Below are 18,867 nucleotides of genomic sequence, written 5' to 3'. Positions count from 1 at the left end.
CTACACAAAAAACTTGATTTCTTGGTATCATACCACGATTAGTTCAATGTTTAACTCAAGTTTTTTATCTGATAAATCATTAATAAATGGAATTAAAATATCTAACTCTGTTTTTTATACATCAATGAGAAAAAAACTTGAAATAAAATCATAGAAATTAATATCTAATCTTAGACAAATAACTTAATTTTGCACTGCCAGTCCACGATTCTGCTTAGTTTTCTGCCTGAATGAATATACAAAAAAGTCGTTTGGAATATCAGCTGTAGAAACTACCTAAAAAGTTTGTTTTAACTTTGTCCAAAACATTCAGAAGTGAGGACATATTTTTATGGGGTGAAAAGATCTAGATTTCGTGAAACATTTCCTGGCGTATTTCAAACTTTCCTCAAAGAAATAAAAAAAATTTGATGTAGAGGAAAAGATTATCAAACGAGACCAAAGGCTTGTTACGAGAAACAACTATGTATTTAAAAACTCAATGTTATCCTCCAAAATAATATTCAAATATTCAGAAAACCGTAATTGACTAAAGTAAAGCAGATAAGAATGAACTACAATTTACAACTCGCGCACCGCCAAAAGATTCAAATTTTCTAAATTTCGGTGTCACACCAAGCAATAACGCGAGCTTTAAAATCGCGCGAATGTACATTTATTTCGCTTCCAACAAATGTCGCTATGATACGTCGACCAAGTAAGTGCCATAAAAAATGCAAATAACCGATTAAGTGCTGGGAACTGTGGGCAATGCGTTACTTTGCAGACGGTTATTCGATCGAGAAAAGGTTCCAAACTTGATTTAACGTGAATATCCCAAGTATACGTAGCTCTTCATATCATGTTAAAAGTTTTAGGATAACTATCGACTGGGTAACGCGGGCTCAATTACGATTAATAAAAACTGGATATACTGGAATTGTTAAAATCTTCCAGATAAAGAACCGATTAAACAAATAATACAATGTCCGAATGCTGCATAATGGTTGTATTCAAATGAATAAATTTGCGACTATCATGTAATTACGTACATGTAATTGGAATTATTAATTTATTCGAGCCTCAAACGTGATCAACTGAGCGTTAAAAATAAACAGAAAACGAATAAATAGTAAAACAACTAACCAATATCCGACCAAACAAACATAAGTATGAAATCCTACGACTTGCAGACTGTATTTCTGGAAACAACCAGTCAGCAACGGCAGGATTTTTTTCTATGAAACCTAATTCAGTTATTTCCGCAGCCCCTGCAAAGCGCGAGAGAGCTTTCTCACCCTTATCCCTACCCCCTCTGCCCTCTATCTTGGTCCGTAATCACGCGAGAGGTTTAAAACAGATACAGCTTGGAGCGCCATAAAAAGCGAGACCGTGGAAATAGTGAATTAAAGAAACCGGCGCACTAGACTTCCTCCCTCTTTGATGTGCAAACGCCCCGTGCGCGAGCACTGAGAGTACATTTAGCAGGTAAGTAAGCTCGATTTCCTGGACGAGGAGTGTGAGGGGAGCTTCCTCTTGCTCTGTATTTTTCGCCAATGTAAGAAGAAAAAGGAAACGAGACGGGAAGAACATCCGAGGGAGAGAGATAGGGCCGAGGAAAGTGGAAATCGAGCCCTTGCCGGTTTATATTCGCACGCGCAGAGGATGAGAACTTGCACATAGACGAAAGCTCTGGGGGATATATAACGACAGTGTGCAGCGAATTGACGAGTGGAGCGGGAGGCTCTCTTTCGTTCTCTTGTTTATCCCGTGAGGGAGGTCATAAAACTGGACCCAATCATGCAGCGCTCCATTCCATGCGAAGGTACCTATACATATACCCTCGCATCCCTCAACTCTCGAGTCACGCGTAGCTTTTGCTACTATTTTACCACCGGTGCTGTTGGTTTTCAGATGATGAAGTCGATACTAGTAGTGCCCCTGGTGGTGGTAGTGCTACTCAATGATCAAGGTTGAAGGACGAAAGATGAGTTGGTCCGACGAGTTTTCATCCGTGGAGCTTGATCGGCGAGGCAATGGTGGTAGGGAAGAGGAAGAGCGAGTTTCCTGATGCTTGCCCTCCAAAAATCGCCTTCGAGTGAAATACGCCAGAAATTTTCTCGCTTGATGCAAATTGATGCTTTTCAGGCTCACGAATATGCGCGCATCCCATGCATATAACATGGTCTTTTTTTTTCTTGTTAGGTTACAGGTTTGTATCGTGCCCATGGCTCCCTCTTTTTAGATCCGGAAATTGAATCGAATATTCTTTTCACGCTCGTTTTAATAAATGCACGATTCGAGTTTTCTTTTCTTTCTTTTTTTTTTTTTTTCTAAGCAATGTACAAATCTATTTGTATTTCATGAAAAGTTTTTTTATAAAATGCCTCAGGAAATACAGATTTTCTTGCTTGGAATCTTACACATTTGGAGTATTTGCGTAATCTCCATTAAATAATTAAAAGCCCTCTTAATCCTTATTGTGGTGTTTTGCAAGGTACTAAATACTTTAGTCACACCAGAAATGATTTTTTAAACCTTGTAAAATGTACCACTGAGTCACATTTAATCATATGAGGGGATAATTACTATATCATGCGCAGACAGCATAATCTGTTACGTTTGACTTCATCGTTACTTTTTTATTACCATATTCGAAAAAAAAAAAAAAAAAAAATTACTACTTTGTAGTAAATTTGTAATTCATAAAGCTGAAAATCAAAGTTCTTTTCAATCTTTGCTCTCAAAGAGTTGGTTATCGTTTTGAATTATCCTCTCCGACGCTTCAGGTTATCGTTTTAAGTGAATGTATCTCAATTGCATCTATCTTAATAAAAATAAGGTGTAATTTTTTTCATATTGACGAAGCACTTTAATATCAATACACGAGTTAAAATTGTTTTTCTGATTATTTTAGCTAAGGTACAACTCGTCAAAAAATAGGGTAAACATTTGAAGACAAAAGCAATATAAAAATAAAGAGTAAGTTTTCAAGTATTTCTAAACATGTAAAAGCTGAGTCTTGCACACAACAGCGCCCATTGAATTTTTCCAAAATCTGCGTACAGACTTGATTCGACCAGTGCAACTGTAGAAAGGGTATTTTCTATATCCACAAACGCGAGTGCTCCCGCAAATCTTTCCTCGAGTTGAAATGGCGGCAGTGAGTTTGCATGAATTATTTGTGTATCCACCGAATATGCACGCGGAGATTGCTACGTACACACACGCACACGAAACGCCGATTCGTATACCAGAAGTCAATAAATTGTTCTCACTCGCGCTATAAGACCGTCCTTTTTTTTGCTGATACATTTGAGATCCGCAAAAAAAGGGAGAGCCGTACGGAAAAGAAGCAGGGGAAGCTGGTCAGTACGAACGGCAGTGACGCCAGAGCACATATTCATGAGTTATACTTCCGGTGAAACTTTTTCGGGACATTCGGAAATCCAAGAGGGTGTATTTATTGCAAGGAACTGCGTTGAGAATACATGGGGTCTGATATGTGGATTTTCAAGTCACTCTAGGATTTAATAAGGTACGTTCACATCTACCTAAAACTACTCACTGAAAGATAAATTATGGTCCTGAATTTCTTTAAACTTAAGTATTTGCTTCTAGTCTAAACGCATGCATTGTGCCCCTCTGCGAAATTCAATCTAAGAAGTTTACTCGAACGATTCATCTGAGAGGTTTCTCGTGACTTTTGCAAGTGGAAAACAAACCTAATTGAAATAGCAGATCTACTATGGGGTCATCAAAACCATCAACCTTTCTTTGCTTTAACGGGATGGATCGTCCACTTGAAGATTTATGTTAGCGATGTAATCCCACTAGTTGGGCTAAATTTTCCGCAATGCGGTTGCATTATCACCAACTATTTTTGGTGTTTGCACGCTTGAGGCAGAGCATAAGTTATGGACTCACTAGTCCTCATATCTCAAATGGATTTCTATTCGGTCCCGAAAGCGGAAAAATTACGCAACACTCCCTTGCAACCACTGAGAAAATTCGGTACCTAGCGTACTTGTAGGAAGTAAGAAATTTATAATATTATCTCTCAAGGTCCTATGACGACTCGGTGAACTTGGAGTTTCGTGGTAGATAGGTAAAAAGTGTGGCAGTACATCATCAAGCGCCATATGGTAAGCTTTATAATTGTTTATTATTCCAATCCAAGACGTTTATATAGTAGGATTTGATGGTAACAATCGCGCAAGAGGATAAGAGGAGCCAAAAGCGCTTTCTACTCTTCACTGCTTTTTATTCCTTTGCTTATTTTCCACATTGTTCGGTGGAAAATGAGAGGTGGCAGCCAATCGCCGTGCAATTGATGCCCTGATGCAGCCAGCCTGAGTTATGGGCGACGTTTAAAGAATTCCATGGAAATTTACGGGGCTTGGGTGGCCGGACTTCGAGGCGCTTCTGCTGCTGCTCCAGCAGCCTGTTTGAGGTAAGAGCCAGCGGATTTGCATTCGATCGGCTTTGCAAATTTCATCTGACGTCTTCTCCCGTTATTCCCTCGAGAGGCTCCTCGAGGATACACAAATGAAAATAAACGTCGTACATGGAGATAGAAGTAGGAAAACACAACGGCTTGTATAGTATAGCTGGTAATGTTATGGGTTTTAAATTGTTTTGTTTTTTAAAAAATTTTTTTTTTGTTTTTCTTTTACTCAGAACTACCACTGCTATTTAACTTTTGTTTGTTGATCGATAGGCCTCTGTATCGTCGATATTGTACTGGGAGTCATCAAAATACTGAAAAATATTATTATTGTTTGGTTCATTAGTCAAGGTAGAGAAATCATAAGCGTGTATGTAAATTAAAAATAATTTTTTGTTTTATTAATATGTAAATTTTATCATCAAGGCAGTGAAGGATACAAGAGCAAGGGTATGTTGGACAAAGTAACAAAGAAATACAATACACGAACTCAGAATTAGTTAAATTTATGAATCAGATTGCTTAGTTTAGTAAAATTAATAAACAAACAATTGGACATAAAAGTTTTCCCACAAAGACTCAAAACTAACAATGAAAAAATTGAAAATACATCCGTCAAAAAATTTTCCCTTCTCGTCTCTCACAATGCCTCATATGCATGATATAAAATTTGAAAGGCTTCAAGTAATATAAATAAAATGCTGTCCATCAAAAATATTTTCAAACGCGCCCTGAATTCCTTTGTACGAGTTTTCATCCACGTCACGCTAAAAAAAATCGATGTTTACTTCATATCCTAAAACCACGAATTTCATATCAACAGTTTGATCGCTTGCTAAAATACATACAAAAGAGGTCGTGTGAGATATAAAAAAAAAAAAAAATTGAACAATAAATAAAAAAATTGCACAAAACAAAATAAAACAAGCGTCCGCTGACAAAATGATGAAACCTCATGTCACCAGCAAGAACAGCCGCATTAATATTCATCAAATTCAAATGGCCATCAATAATCCAACAGCAAAACCTTAAAAGATTGTGGCGAAAAAAAATGAGCGAGCAAAAGCGAAAGAAGGGGGACGAGGCGAGAACAAAACGACCACCTGCTCCCGATAAAATTTCATCGCTCCTCCGTGTAGCACCTTTGGTCCGGCTGTTGCTCTCATTTTTCGGATGAGCAGCCACTGTACTCGAATCGAAAGCCTAAAAGCCGGTAAGTACGTTCCTTGCACCTTCTCTTTCTCACTTGAAATTTCGCTTAATGGTAACGGGAGACCGGCACGCACCGCATGTGAAACAGGCTTTCATGAGGCTTTTATTGATGACTCATAGGTTTCCGAAAAAAAAAATTAATGTTATGAGAATCCATTTGGTAAAGAAGATTTGAGAGCTAAGAAACGTCAACTGGACGTTATCTTTGCATTTAAAATTTTCTGCAAAAAGTTTCTAGAGTCATTTCATTTATTAAACTATAATCTTGCTTCGGGGTAAATATTATTTTAAATGAGCGATGCGCTACTTATCTCGATTTCTCATCTAAAAGGGTATTACTGATCTGTAAATTTGCAATTAACGAGTCACGGATAAATGATAAAACTCTATCCTACTCGATTTTCTCTCATATCATTTCGTCTCAACTAACGAACTCGATCTAAATATAAAAAGCTCAAAGTACGTTCCAGATAAGTACATCAACACGATGCATAGAAGCAATAAACCCTTAACGAATTGTCTCGATGATTATATACGTGTCTATATATACAAATATACATATATGGTTAAACATAAACACCCGCATACTACACTCAAGCTCGGGTCGAGCTAACCGATCTCACGCGGGTGTATTTCACAGTACCGTGCCAAGAAATATATTTGTTCATAACACATACATCTACATTGTGCCCTACGAGCTTTTAGCACACGATTTTCGAACAACATGCGGCTATACATAGCCACACATATCTCTCTTTCTGCTCGCGTTCGCAGCTCGCTGGTAACCGGTAATGATATCGATTCGCGGACACATAGCCTAGCCTCCCCTTCCTCTCTCGCGAGCACAGACACGCGAGCGTATAAAGAGAGAAAGAGCAGGCAACGGGAGCAGAGGGTGGCCCGTGATGTCAAACAGTTCTTCTCCTTGCCACCTACATTTGCAAGTCTCATTTAGAAAATCGATGATAAAACCGGAGAAAAGGGCAGGGAGCATAAGAGAAAGAGAGACGAGCTCCACTTTGGGCCAGTCAATTATCACCACCGTGGTCGACATTATCTTATTTATTAAAGAGCCGACACCTCGTTGTACCGTGTATTTTTTCGTGTTTTTGACTATTTTTCATCACTTTATTTTTTTTTATCAGCATCAAATAATAAATACCGTCAGTGTCCAGTAATTAAATATATTCCGAAATAATTTGTAGGAAAAGTATGAGACAAACAAAATGAGTTTGCCGTATTAAAAAAAAAGTTTCAATATCACCATTACTTTTTGATAAATCATAATGCAGTGCTTTACGAAGTACCGTTATAAAATTTCCGAAATTCAGAAGTCACAAGAAAAAAAAAACCCAAATTTCAAACGGAATAGCTCAAAGTTCTAACGCTAGTTAAAAGATTGGTCGAAATGTTGTATGTGTGTGTGTTTTTTTTTATATTTTACCAAGTGTGAAGTTTCATTCATCAGAAAGTAATAAATTCACATGGAAATCATTAATACTCTGGAATGGGGTTTAAAATGCAACAGAATTAAAAAAAGTCTCACATAAATTATCAATGAACAACAAGCATATAAACTTATCGCAGTTTTATCGTTGAAACAGAGCGCTTAAAAATATTTCAAGGTAAAAAAATGTCTGATGCACACAAAAAAATCAGTCGATTGGAATGGTTAACTTTGCATTTGCATTTGAATAAATTTGCCGTTTTCTTGCTTGCATTGCTATCAGTTTAAAGTGCTTCCAAACAATAAAACGTTTTGTTTAATGGAGACAGAGCTTTTAAACCAAACAAAGTTCATAAATAACTTTAATAGTAAATAAAGAAAATGTATATATTTAATTACTTGAGAACAGATTTTTTTCAATCCATACCATACCATCGAAACTCATGGCAACTGGCAAATTCATTTTTACGAGATAATTTCGGATATGATCATGCAAAAAAAACTGAATCCAAATATTTTTTCCAACGTATTCCTGATTATGACCTAGACTACGTACACAGTAAAAATCTTTTCATACTTCCGACGAGATCATATTTTTGGTGATGCATAATCCATCGATGTATTTAGAAACCGTTCAATGAAATCAAAGAGATGCGTTTAACACGAAAAAGAGTCACGAAATCGTCCCCAATTTTCGATTAACACGTGCTCCTTCCGTGCGTCGTGCTGACAACTCGACTACTAATGAACCGTTTAATCCCTCTCGTTTTGGTAAAAGAGCCAAAGTAATACCCTCACGGCTCCATATCGCTTTACGAGAACTCCATCGAATGGCCGTATTTACCGCTCGAATCGTTTAATCCACTTTGTCGGATGGGATCGTTTGCAGCGAGTTAGTGCTACTTTGGAGTTCGATTAGTTCTGCCGAAATGAAAGAGAGCGCAAATGCTTATTTCCTACTTACAGAGACGAGGCAACTACAAAAGTTTGTGCTGTTCTTTTTTTTCAGAGCCGAAAAAATAAAAAAAAAAGGAAATACTACTGTACTTCTAAAAGTTGTTCTCGAATAGTATTGGTCAGGCACGAAAGTGAAGGCTCGCGCATAGCACTAGATTGGAAAACAGACGCGGGCTGCGCAAGTTTCGAATGAAGAACACGTGGTAGCATCGCGCACAGCCCCGAACCCGAAATAAAAGTATATTAACACCTTCTCAGGTCCTTTTCTAGTATCTTAAATTATTCGCCCGAATCCCCTTCGACACTATACTCTTCTTTAAGGCAATTACCGTCGAGATTATCGTGATATTTTGTTTCTTACAGAAATCATTCTAAAAATTATGATTCGCCTGTTTTACATAAGACCATCATAAGACTCAACTTAATAGTTTTCAAGAAACTAAATTAGAAAGACTTTTGTTTAGAGACAGGGTCTGGCACAGAATTTATTGAATATTGGTTACCAAAGACATACTTTCACTACAAACTTGGTTCGTTTTAAACTGAACTGCGTAAAAAAGGCAATTATAATAAAAAAATTTATTTTCAATTTTAGAGAACCTAGTTTCATCGTAAAGTTATAACATAATTTTATTTGATTATAGGTAAAGGTATAGGTTAAAACAAAAGTCACCAGACTACAAATTTATTCACACGTTTAGAACAAGAATACTTATTTGTATCAAAAATATATAAAAATAAAACTTATTTTTTAGATTCACAATATCACAATAAACTCCTTACCTGGCCTAGGTGCACGTATATTAACGCCAATTATACGGTTATTATTTCCAAACAATGATCAAAGAGCTAATTCCTATTGTGTTAGTTTCATCAGTCACTTTTTCAGGCTTATAAATAATCCAAAGGTATATAAAGTTTCGTGAAATCATGGAGGAGTCTTTCCCACCACGTTTGTGTTTCAATCGATGATTAGTCATATATTTAAAAAAAAAAACATTAACCAAATGAATCCCCATGTACAAAAAAAAATTATTCCTTAAACGAACGAATTGTTATTACAATCAACAACGGAATAATTTGTTAAATTGTACAGTAAAATTTATTATAAAATTGTTTCAGACTACCAATAAACGAGAAAGAGCAAATGGTTTTTTCCAATCAAAAGAATCATTGAGGGGGGGGGCATTGTTAAATGAGGAAGAAAAAAGCACTCCTACTCCTTCGTACTCATTCTCAAAGCAAAGACTCACCAACAATCTGCGAGTCAACGAAGGGTATCGACCAGATGCAGCACAGATAGACGCCGAAAAGAGTCCTCCAGGTACACCAGTGCCGATCTAACCGTGGGACCAGCAACTTGATCTGCCCCGTCGCAATCATTATCAGCAGTAGCAGGAGAAGAGCCATCGGCATCCGGTACCTTTCTCTACCTAAGCAGTCTCGCATCTACAACCCCACTCATATATAACACTCGTGATCACGCTTGATGTTTATTAATTTATGTAGGTATCACTGTCAATTATTTATCTCACAACATCAATCAACACCTGATGGCAAGACATAAAATTTACTACGATTAACCAGGACTGACATAAAAACGAGCGAGAATTGATAACAGGTGTCCCTCGGTAAGTGTAGCGCGCTCGAGGGTCGCGACAAGACTGAAGTTCTGAGCCGCGAGCGCCTGTTGTACATGCTAGCAGGACGGAGCCGGTCTACGGGCGAGGGTGCAGAGCAACGGTAGTAGTAGCTACAGTAGAGCCGGAGAAGGGAGAAAGCGAGAGGGTGAATCGCTGTTGCTGATCCCGCCCCCACGCTCTCCCTCCCTCGTTGCTGCTGTTGGTACGGTTACTATACTACTACAGCTGTGAACGCACGCTCGCGTCTGCATGTATTTGCGCTGCTCCGTACGAACCATTCATCCAATCTTGTTGCGCCTTTCTCTCTTTTTTCGAACGTATGTACGTTTCAGTGTCTTCTTACTTTTACTTTTTTCTCCAAGAGACGGGCAAGAGGAGGGAGTGAAATGTTTGTGTACGTGTGCTTTTCGTCTTTTTTACTTTTACACACTGTTGTGCCGGCCGATTTGACCCTCAAGGGGAGCCAAATCAGTTTAAGAGGTTTTTTTTTTCAAGCACACAGGGGGTCTATATTACAGATGCCTGGCTGGTTCTTTTTTTTCTTTTTAATGACAGTAAGATTCTGGTATTTTCAACAGTCGTTTATACTCATTTATTTGTTGGATGCTACGAAATTTTTCCACAAGGAAAATAAATCCGTTATTTATATCGGTGTAAGTGCTGGAAGACAAAGACTATTAGTTAATATAATTTCATTAGTTTTTCATGAGCGTAAATCTGTATGAATTAACTAACATCAAACAAATACAGACATTATTTCATAATTATTTGAACGCTTTGAATTCATAGATGTACTTGAAATCCATAAAAATGTAATTAATAACTCATACAATTTACAAAAGCAAACAACAGCTGGAATAAGACGAAGTTGCAGCATTAAAATAACAATGATAATAACATAATAATAACAATTTAATAACAGTATTGCAATGTATTTTTCTTGTGCTGTAGATAGCACAGGGATATTATTTTCTCGATTTTTTCATGTACTTAACCTCATTTTATTATTTACTACTCTCCTTTTCACGTGAAATTCTCAATTTTATTGAACTTTAAGAATACAATTAGTGTAATACATTTTTCAAGCATGTACACTCCAGAGGAATATCTCATTAAAATATACAAAGACACAAGCTTCCCGAACCAATAATGTGAGATGGGTGACATGAATAAAGCACCAGAAGATATTTTTCAGTTCTATAAACTCTCGCAATACTTTATAATAATGTTAAAAAAGATGTTAATACCTTATATAATACTTGTAAGTGTTTATATCACCAAAAATTAAATGAAAAAATAGATCCTCGTTGATCACGGTAACAAAAAATAGCTACTGAATAAGGATTTTATAACATTTATGTGGATAAAAAAATTTGGAAAGTTTTGTGTATGCACCATGATCCATCGAGTGAATGTTTCGATTATTCGAAATAATAATCGTAATTTGTACAAGTTTTTCGGATTTCATAATAATTTTGGTACACTCTTGTATTTTTTGTTATCCGCTCTTGATTTTATCATTACAATTGGCTAGATCAATAAATTAAATTGAATAATCTATAATACAGACAACTTCAGGTACAGAGTGCACCGAAACTCGGAAACTGTAATAGATCTTTAGGAAGTTTCAAAACAATAACAGAGTAACAGGTTCAAGTTGCATATCCAGCCACAAGAGCAACTCTTGTATACTAAAGTATGATTATCATGCCAACTATTGACTGTTTAAATTAAAATTTATAATTGTAGAGAAAAAAATTAACAGTTATTTGTAATTCATTGTATGATTATATCTTAATATTAATTATAAAACTCCTGCCATACAGCAGTTTTAACATACTACCGTGAGTTTCAGATTGCAAGGTAGACCAATAACAGAAGTATCAGTTTTTTTACAAGGCAGTCAATCATCTTGCTTTTTGTTTTGCATGCAAAGATACCATTCATCTCCTGAAACACGGAGGCAATCTTGAAATTTGATATAGGACTCGCTAGACTGGTAATTAATACGGATAAATCGAATACGTCTGGTAGTCGATATCGTGCGTACCATGAATCTCCGTTATTACTCTAATAGATGGTCCGAAGGTATAGTTTGTTATTCCTTCCTTCGAAACATAAAGTCACGAAATATCTCTTATGCGCTGGTCAATTTTACCAATGGGATGCATTAAACAAGAACAATAGAGTTCAATTTTATAAATAAAAACAGTGCAAGTTCTACCAAAATAGTAAAATCACTCTTACTAACAGCTGTCAGGAATAGTAATTTTGATTTCAGCCCCATCCTGTCACCTTTCGAGATGGGGATATGAAATTAAATTTATATATATCTACAAATTAAAATTTGCTATTCAATTCAATTTAGTTAATATTGTTGTAACAAGCAGAAATAACTATCCATCGGTAAATCTGGCTCCTAGCTTTAATAAAGCTACCGGTGCAGATGTCATAACTGGACGATAAAACAATCATAAAGTTAAAAGGGGATTGAATCATCCATTTTACAAAATTTATACGATTACCAACGATATGATTAATTAAGATCCCAATCCTATGTTTATTTATAAGCCAGCAAAAACCTATCTCCTGTCAAATCCCTCCGAACTGGAGTGACAAAAGTACTGGTCAAAAAATGAAAACCCGGCAAAGTCATCGACCAACGCGGAATTCCGCGTATTCCACGTAAATCGTTCCAAGATATACTTCCACCAAGCGCGACAAAAGGCGGTCTGAAAAAATAAACTTGCATGAAATCTTCGACTTAAAAAGAATAGAAGGGAGCATTTGTCTGCAATCGCGTGCGTCCGATTACACCCTCCAGCGCATGTAATAAGAACCCCGGCATGGCTCCCGCGTTTTCGCAAAAGTATGAAACTTCAGCCCTCCCACGCACATGCATACTCATACACAGATACACCACATGAAGAAAGTCTAGAATTCCAAGCAGACTACTGCTCTTCGAACACGAGCGGATTGGAATAGGTCAGAATGACTTGCGTGATTCCAGTCCGTTCGCCTTCTTCCTTTTTTTGTCTCCTTCTCTTTCTCTCTTTCTCCTATTCTTTCTGTGGATGTATGTACTTTCCTTCAAGCTCTTGCTTACTTTTTATTTCTTTCGCTTTTTCTATCATTTTTGTTATTTTTTCAATTAAGTAAACTACTATTTACGCTGTAACTTGACAATTTTCTCAATAATCCGTGAGAACGAGGCTCAATTCCGACACACGTAGAGATAGAAAAAGAAAAGTTTCGGGAATGCTTGTGAGCCTGGCAGACCCCATCAAACCGTTTCAAATCCTTGAGTCCGGAGGAGGCAGAAAAAAGAAAGTCTTTTTCGTAAATCAAAGGAAAAGCGCACTCTCTTACCTGCGTTTTTCTGCCCTCCTCCCCCACCTCTGGCTCAAGAGATTTTTATTACGTTCCACTAAAGCAGAGGAAGGAAGCAGCAGGAGAAGGAAAATAGGAGACGAGGAAGCAGGAGACTCGCAAGAATGGAATTGCTTTAATTAAAGAGTAAACTACTTCTTCTTCTCCTCTCACAAACGTCAAAATTTCCCCTGGCTTGACCATCTTGCCCCTTCTGCAGTTGCTGCTGCTGCTTCTTGGGATTCCTTTGAATTTCATGGCTGCTGACTTCTATACCTTTACCACAAATATAAAGTGGTAGGTACACGAGAGACTTCCTATTTCCTTTGTATATGAACAACATTTTTCGTACCTTGGATATTTTTTTTTTACTTTAGCCGTTTGCTGCGCCCTTGGTACGAAAAGCAGGATTCGCTACACAAGTGTTATTTTATCAGGCCCAAACAAAGCACCTATGGTTATGGTGAACATGTACCAGAAATTACTATTCTCCTTTATCTCCCCTTTCTAAAAGATGAACGAGTCTTTTTTGAGAATGAAAGTATACACGCTTGAAATCATGGCGTACTATTGTAGAAAGAAATAAAAATTACGCACACAAAAATTAAAAATTGAAAAAACTAAAAATAGCTAAAGTATTCCCTCATGGAGCTGAAGTTTTCCACTTCGCGGTAACGAGCCTAAAGTATTACTAGTTGTGCGATGATACAGCTTTCTGTCACATTATAGCGCCAACTTCCCTTTGTGACTGACTACTTAAACACTCGCGAGTCATCGGCATACCGTCGACATGGGCTTTTTTCCATTCTGTCATATCTACACTTGTAGGTGTACGGTATAACGGATGAAGCAAAGGGTGATAGTGCGCCGAAAGAGATAAAGAGAAATTCAAGAGATACAAAGCAAGAAAAGAAGCCTTTGAAGCTCGTCGCAGCGTACGGATGGAAAGGATCGGAGGGTGACAGCTGAAATTTCGGATCTGCTGTTCCGTTGGAAAATATATGTCTGTGTGGCACAATTGAGTATTAAAAATGACACAAGTGGGTCAACGAGCGGTTGATGCATACTGCTATTCGGTAAAAGGAGAAACATATACTGTGAACAAACTCGAAATAGTAAATATTGAAAAATGAAGTGCATAACTCTAAGACTGTCAGTTTCACTGAATTTGTGCATTTTTCTGTGCTCCTTTTTGTTTATGTTGGAGAATACTTTTAAATGCTTAGTGTAAAAATTTTTTTTCTTTACCTTCTGCACACAAAAAGCTTTGTAGTGGTAAAAAAAACAAGAATTGAGATAATAATTTAAAAGTATGTTCATGTTACGACCAACATTTATAGGTACGTAACTGTCCGTGCCTAAGATATAAATAATCGGGCATATCTCAGGGTTTGTTCAACTATTTTAAACTACCTTCGCGTACGAAAATAATACTTTAATTTATAAGTTTTAATAAAAATTACTAATAATAATTGGATTCTGTTAACTACTTTTTGCTTTTATGTTTTATCTTTATAACAAGTCTAATGTAAATCAAGAAAGGCAATGGAATATATTTACTGCTCATTATTTTAATCAGTAAGGAAATTGTTTCGCTCCAATAGCATGTAAGATCATGCTCATCTTTACTTTAAAGTGAAAAGTTGTATTTGGTCGTCTAACAATTTTAGTAGACTGTCTTTTTCTCACAAAAAAAAACAATATCTGTTCTGGCGTATGAACGGAAAAAACTCATTATGAAAGCTGTAAACATAAAAATAACTGAACAATGAATATAATAAAAAAATTAAGTAACAGTGTTCAAAAATTACATTATTTAAGACACACATAATAAAAGGCTAGGTAACTTATAATGCCTCGAGTAACGTCAATCCTTTCAAATGAAGTCTTTCATACCAGTAAAACAGTTTTTAACATTATTTTTATTTAAGAAAAATCCAATATGTGCTTTTTTCAAACAAAAAAGTTCGTTCGAGATATAAATATTACAGTTTGATTATAGTTTGAACAGTAAATAAATTGTTTTCATTATTTTTTCTACAATTGAAGTATTAAGATTGCCATATTAGCATGTAAAAAGACTTTCAAAATAATGTACAATTTGTTTGTACTTAAATATGTTATGTTCAGCAGTTATGAATCAAAAATTTTTAATGATTCAGACAGGTCCAAATTTCAGAGACATTCATAAATGACTATTAATAATTTGTGTTGAGATATAATTTTGCAACTTTACGAAAATTTAAACTTAATGATTCTTTTGTTGGTCGAACGATTCGAAATAATTTCAAAGCAATCGAAAATTCACTTATCGAGTAAATCATAATTAATATTTTTTACATTAAATTCACCTTCTATTCATGATATTTTTCAATACCGGGTCAGATAAAAATTTAGTTAGAAATACATTATGAAAGTGGAAAAATTTACAGTGAAAATTTTAATAGCCATAAGGAAAGGGGCACCCAAAAAATTTATTACCAACAAAGTTTTTAAAGAAACGCCCTCAACATCCGACAAGCAGCTTTAACTTTTTTCACCAGAGATTTTCTCTGGTATCCCAGGGGGAAAAACGATATGAAAATACGCGTGTACCGTACCGTAAGCAGGCACATAATACAGGAAAAGAGATAAGAATGAGCGCGAGAACTATCGATTGAATACTACATAATGTCGAGAACAAGCACTTGGGAGCCATCTGGCACGAGCGCGTTAGGCACTTTGACTTGCTAAACGGGTTAATTTGAATGGCGTACAACTCGACTTACTATGAGATCTTTTCATTTTCCTAAGCCATAGTTCTCTTTCACAATTTTTTTTTCCACTCTCTGTCTATCCCTTTGTTCTGTGAGCGACCGGTTAATCGAACGGTACGAATAGTTTGTTTTTCATCACAAAAGTGTACTTTGACAGTCGCTCGAAAAAATAAACTTTGTCACAACTGTACTCGCAGAGCTCTTTCTCCATCAATCTCTACCGTTAAAAAGTTGAGCAGTCAATGAATGAATGTGTTTTTATATTTCCTCGTCGTTTAAACTTTTACCTTCCAAAAAATTCGCAAATTTTTACCAACCGTGAATAAACGGCGGCACAAAAAAAGTACCTCCCAACAAATTACATCAGAGATTTTCTGAAAGCGCGGATCATCCCGTGTAACCCATATTTCTTTTTTTCCCATCAAAACAAGCAACCCATGATCCGGACAGAAATACCTGTTCTATATACACTCTCTCATACCACCTCCCTCGGGAGAACATCCATCTCTTCTTCCCAGTTCTAGTTATTCCCACAACCACAGCGCTCCCATGCCCATCGTGCGCAGACACCCATAAAGACACAACACCCCATCCACATACTTGAAACGCCGAGTGGCTAATTCTTGGCAGCATTGAACGTTCCTCATGTCTATCCAACACCATATCAGCAGCAGCCCCGCGTATTTCCCTACATCGCCTAATTGGAAGAACGTTATTTGCGCCTAGCTTGATATGCTTTCCTTCTCGTACTTCTCCAACTGAAGTATAGACACGTATACACACATATACGTGGAGCAAAGGAGAGGAGGAGCCGGTGGGTGGAAAGTGCGCGCGTCCTGCCATCTTAATTGCCTATTTATTCGCGCGTGCACGAGTTGGACGGAGAAAGAGCAAGAGAGAGAGAGAGAGAGAGAGAGAGAGATAGCTAGCGAGTTCGTCGAGTAATTTGCGCCCACGCCCGTTAAATGGGAATTGCTGCGACAGCAGTGCGACTTGTACGCAAAGCTTGATGGGGGGCGCGGAAAGCACCGGCGATGAAAGAGGCTTATATCGCAACGAAGGGGGTAGGGGGGTCGAATAATTGCTAAAGACTCGTTTAACATCTGTAGGCACTGCGTGTTATGTTGTCATGCGTGCGTGTATTACGCACATACAGATACAGAGTAAGGGGAAACAAGGTCTGGGGGTGAGGTTTTTCTTCTTTATTTTAGAACCGGGATTTCGTATCATGCTTCTTTTTCCATTTACTTTAATTAGACCAACCAGATTGCTCGCCACGTGGATGCACAGGCAGGGGAGAAAGAGACGGAACAGTACACATCAACACGGGCCGTTGCGGAGCTTGAAGAAATCTGGAAAGAGCAATGATATCATAGTTTCATGGTGATGAGATTTTTTTTCGTTTTTCTCCTCTACTTGTGTACTACGATGTTTTCGGGGATCGTACGCTTCAAAACAGCAAATGTGAAGTTAAAGATAAAAAATATTCCGTACGTCGGTTCGATGGCAAAACTCAAATGCGCAATGAGGGCGGGGAGAGGAGAGTAAACGTGAAGCGACTTACTCTCTCGGTAGGCGCCGATGAAGGTCAAAACTTTCTCGCCTATCAAACCCATCCTCGAACTGTACTTGGTGCACCTGTTGTAGCACATCATGTGACAAACGCTGGGAAAGCTGCGATCCACCAAGTCCCGATTTCTCGCGCAAATCGTACGATTTCCATCTTCATCGGTATCCTCCAGTAGAAGTCTGTTGTTGCCCATTGCCTCGGAACCACTAGCATTTTTCTTCAGACCAATTACTTTGCTCTCCAGACAGTGGTCGTCACAATCGCAGTGGCTGAATTCATCATCCGTCGTTGTCGTGGTTGTTATTGTCGTTGTTACCGTTGTAGGTGATGGCGTCGTCTCCGGGGTAGGGTCTGACACTGCAGTGACGGCAAAAACAGCAGCGAGCACTGTGAAGGACAGCGTGCCATAAAGAACTCTAATCCTGACTGAGGGTGGAAACACCTGAGACGTTCTTCGTTTCACGCGTTTTCGTGAGAGTTTGCACTGGTGAAAGTGCGAAGCACGAGATGCGGGCATAAGTGGGAGTAGAGTAAGCTTTTTTTTTAGAATGTGAGCTTTTTTTAGTGATCAATGGTTTTTGTAGTGTTTAGTTTTAAGCAGTTAAATGATATAATTAGTTGTAAAGAAATTTAATTTATGATATAGAAACCGTTACTGACAATAAGTTAATCAGTGGATGTCGGATGTTTAATTGCCTGGGAATAGGTTGCTCTGCACACGTATTCGATACTCTAACCAAATAAAATATTGAATCGATTCTATAATTAGTTGGAGTAATGATGAAGGTTACAGGAATAACTTGGTATTAAAATAACTATAATTAACTCTTACCGAAAAAAAGGCCAATTATCATTGCTAAAGTATGAATATTTAACTTGATGCTATCGAAATACTGAAATAATTCAACTGACGGGTATGAAGTGATGATGCACTCTGAATTGGACGTGTAACCTTCGGTGCCACTACAGCTGTACATACGTAATCATCACACCCACTTGTTATCGGCAGCTTATCAACAGACTCTATCAACTATTGCAAATTTAATAACAATATTGAACGTATAATTTTGCCAACGGATATCAACAATGACATTGCATTACCAGATGGAAAACATAATGAAACTGTTGCAAATAAAACTATTAATATTAAAAAAACTCTTGTTTTAATTTCATTGTAAATCTTATCTCGTACAACAATCTACTAAAACGATTTTCCAACAATTTAATTGAGCTAAACATAATGCTTATGAAATCTAACTACATAATTTTCTATTTTATTTCTCCATAAAATTTACTAAACATTTTATGGTTCAATTATGATTAAGGGAGTTCACTCGTACCTAACATTTTTGACGCATGAGATCAGCAGTATTGTAACCTGCATGACTATATATCGACGCCTCCTAGGAAGACCAGCACATTTCAGATTTTCTTATTTAAAATAACATTGAAAAATCTGAACTCATAGTACTTTGCACAAACGAGCA

The 18,867-nt window shown here is 37.1% G+C and overlaps 2 protein-coding genes across 4 annotated transcripts in view; both read right to left on the bottom strand.

The window, feature by feature from the left end:
* Window positions 1-9,314, bottom strand: part of LOC106645572 (lachesin-like) — a 155,033-nt gene extending 145,719 nt beyond the window's left edge. Inside the window, exon 1 of the mRNA XM_089597195.1 lies at window positions 9,296-9,314. The gene's annotated coding sequence lies outside the window, so the exon portion shown is untranslated. The remainder of the gene's footprint in view (window positions 1-9,295) is intronic.
* Window positions 4,674-18,324, bottom strand: LOC106645574 (uncharacterized). 3 transcript variants are annotated; one of them, XM_014361463.2, is made up of 3 exons: window positions 18,213-18,324; window positions 17,375-17,767; window positions 4,674-4,740 (listed from the first exon to the last, which is right to left on the bottom strand). In XM_014361463.2, the coding sequence occupies exons 1-3, from the start codon at window positions 18,232-18,234 to the stop codon at window positions 4,733-4,735; spliced, it is 423 nt and encodes a 140-aa protein (XP_014216949.2). In that variant the 5' UTR covers window positions 18,235-18,324; the 3' UTR covers window positions 4,674-4,732. The 3 variants fall into 3 exon arrangements, with proteins under 3 accessions (XP_014216949.2, XP_014216947.2, XP_014216948.2); XM_014361461.2 differs by lacking the exon at window positions 4,674-4,740 and adding an exon at window positions 14,613-14,797; XM_014361462.2 differs by lacking the exon at window positions 4,674-4,740 and adding an exon at window positions 16,906-17,162.
* Between the last annotated feature and the right edge of the window lie 543 nt (window positions 18,325-18,867).

The sequence above is a fragment of the Copidosoma floridanum genome, unplaced genomic scaffold (genome assembly GCF_036245765.1).
Source record: "Copidosoma floridanum isolate Cflo_tuat_1 unplaced genomic scaffold, Cflo_Japanese_pri ptg000030l, whole genome shotgun sequence".
In the NCBI taxonomy this organism is placed as follows: domain Eukaryota; kingdom Metazoa; phylum Arthropoda; class Insecta; order Hymenoptera; family Encyrtidae; genus Copidosoma; species Copidosoma floridanum.
The sequence above is the reverse complement of the archived record's forward strand: the minus strand, read 5'-3'. Positions and strand labels throughout refer to the sequence as shown.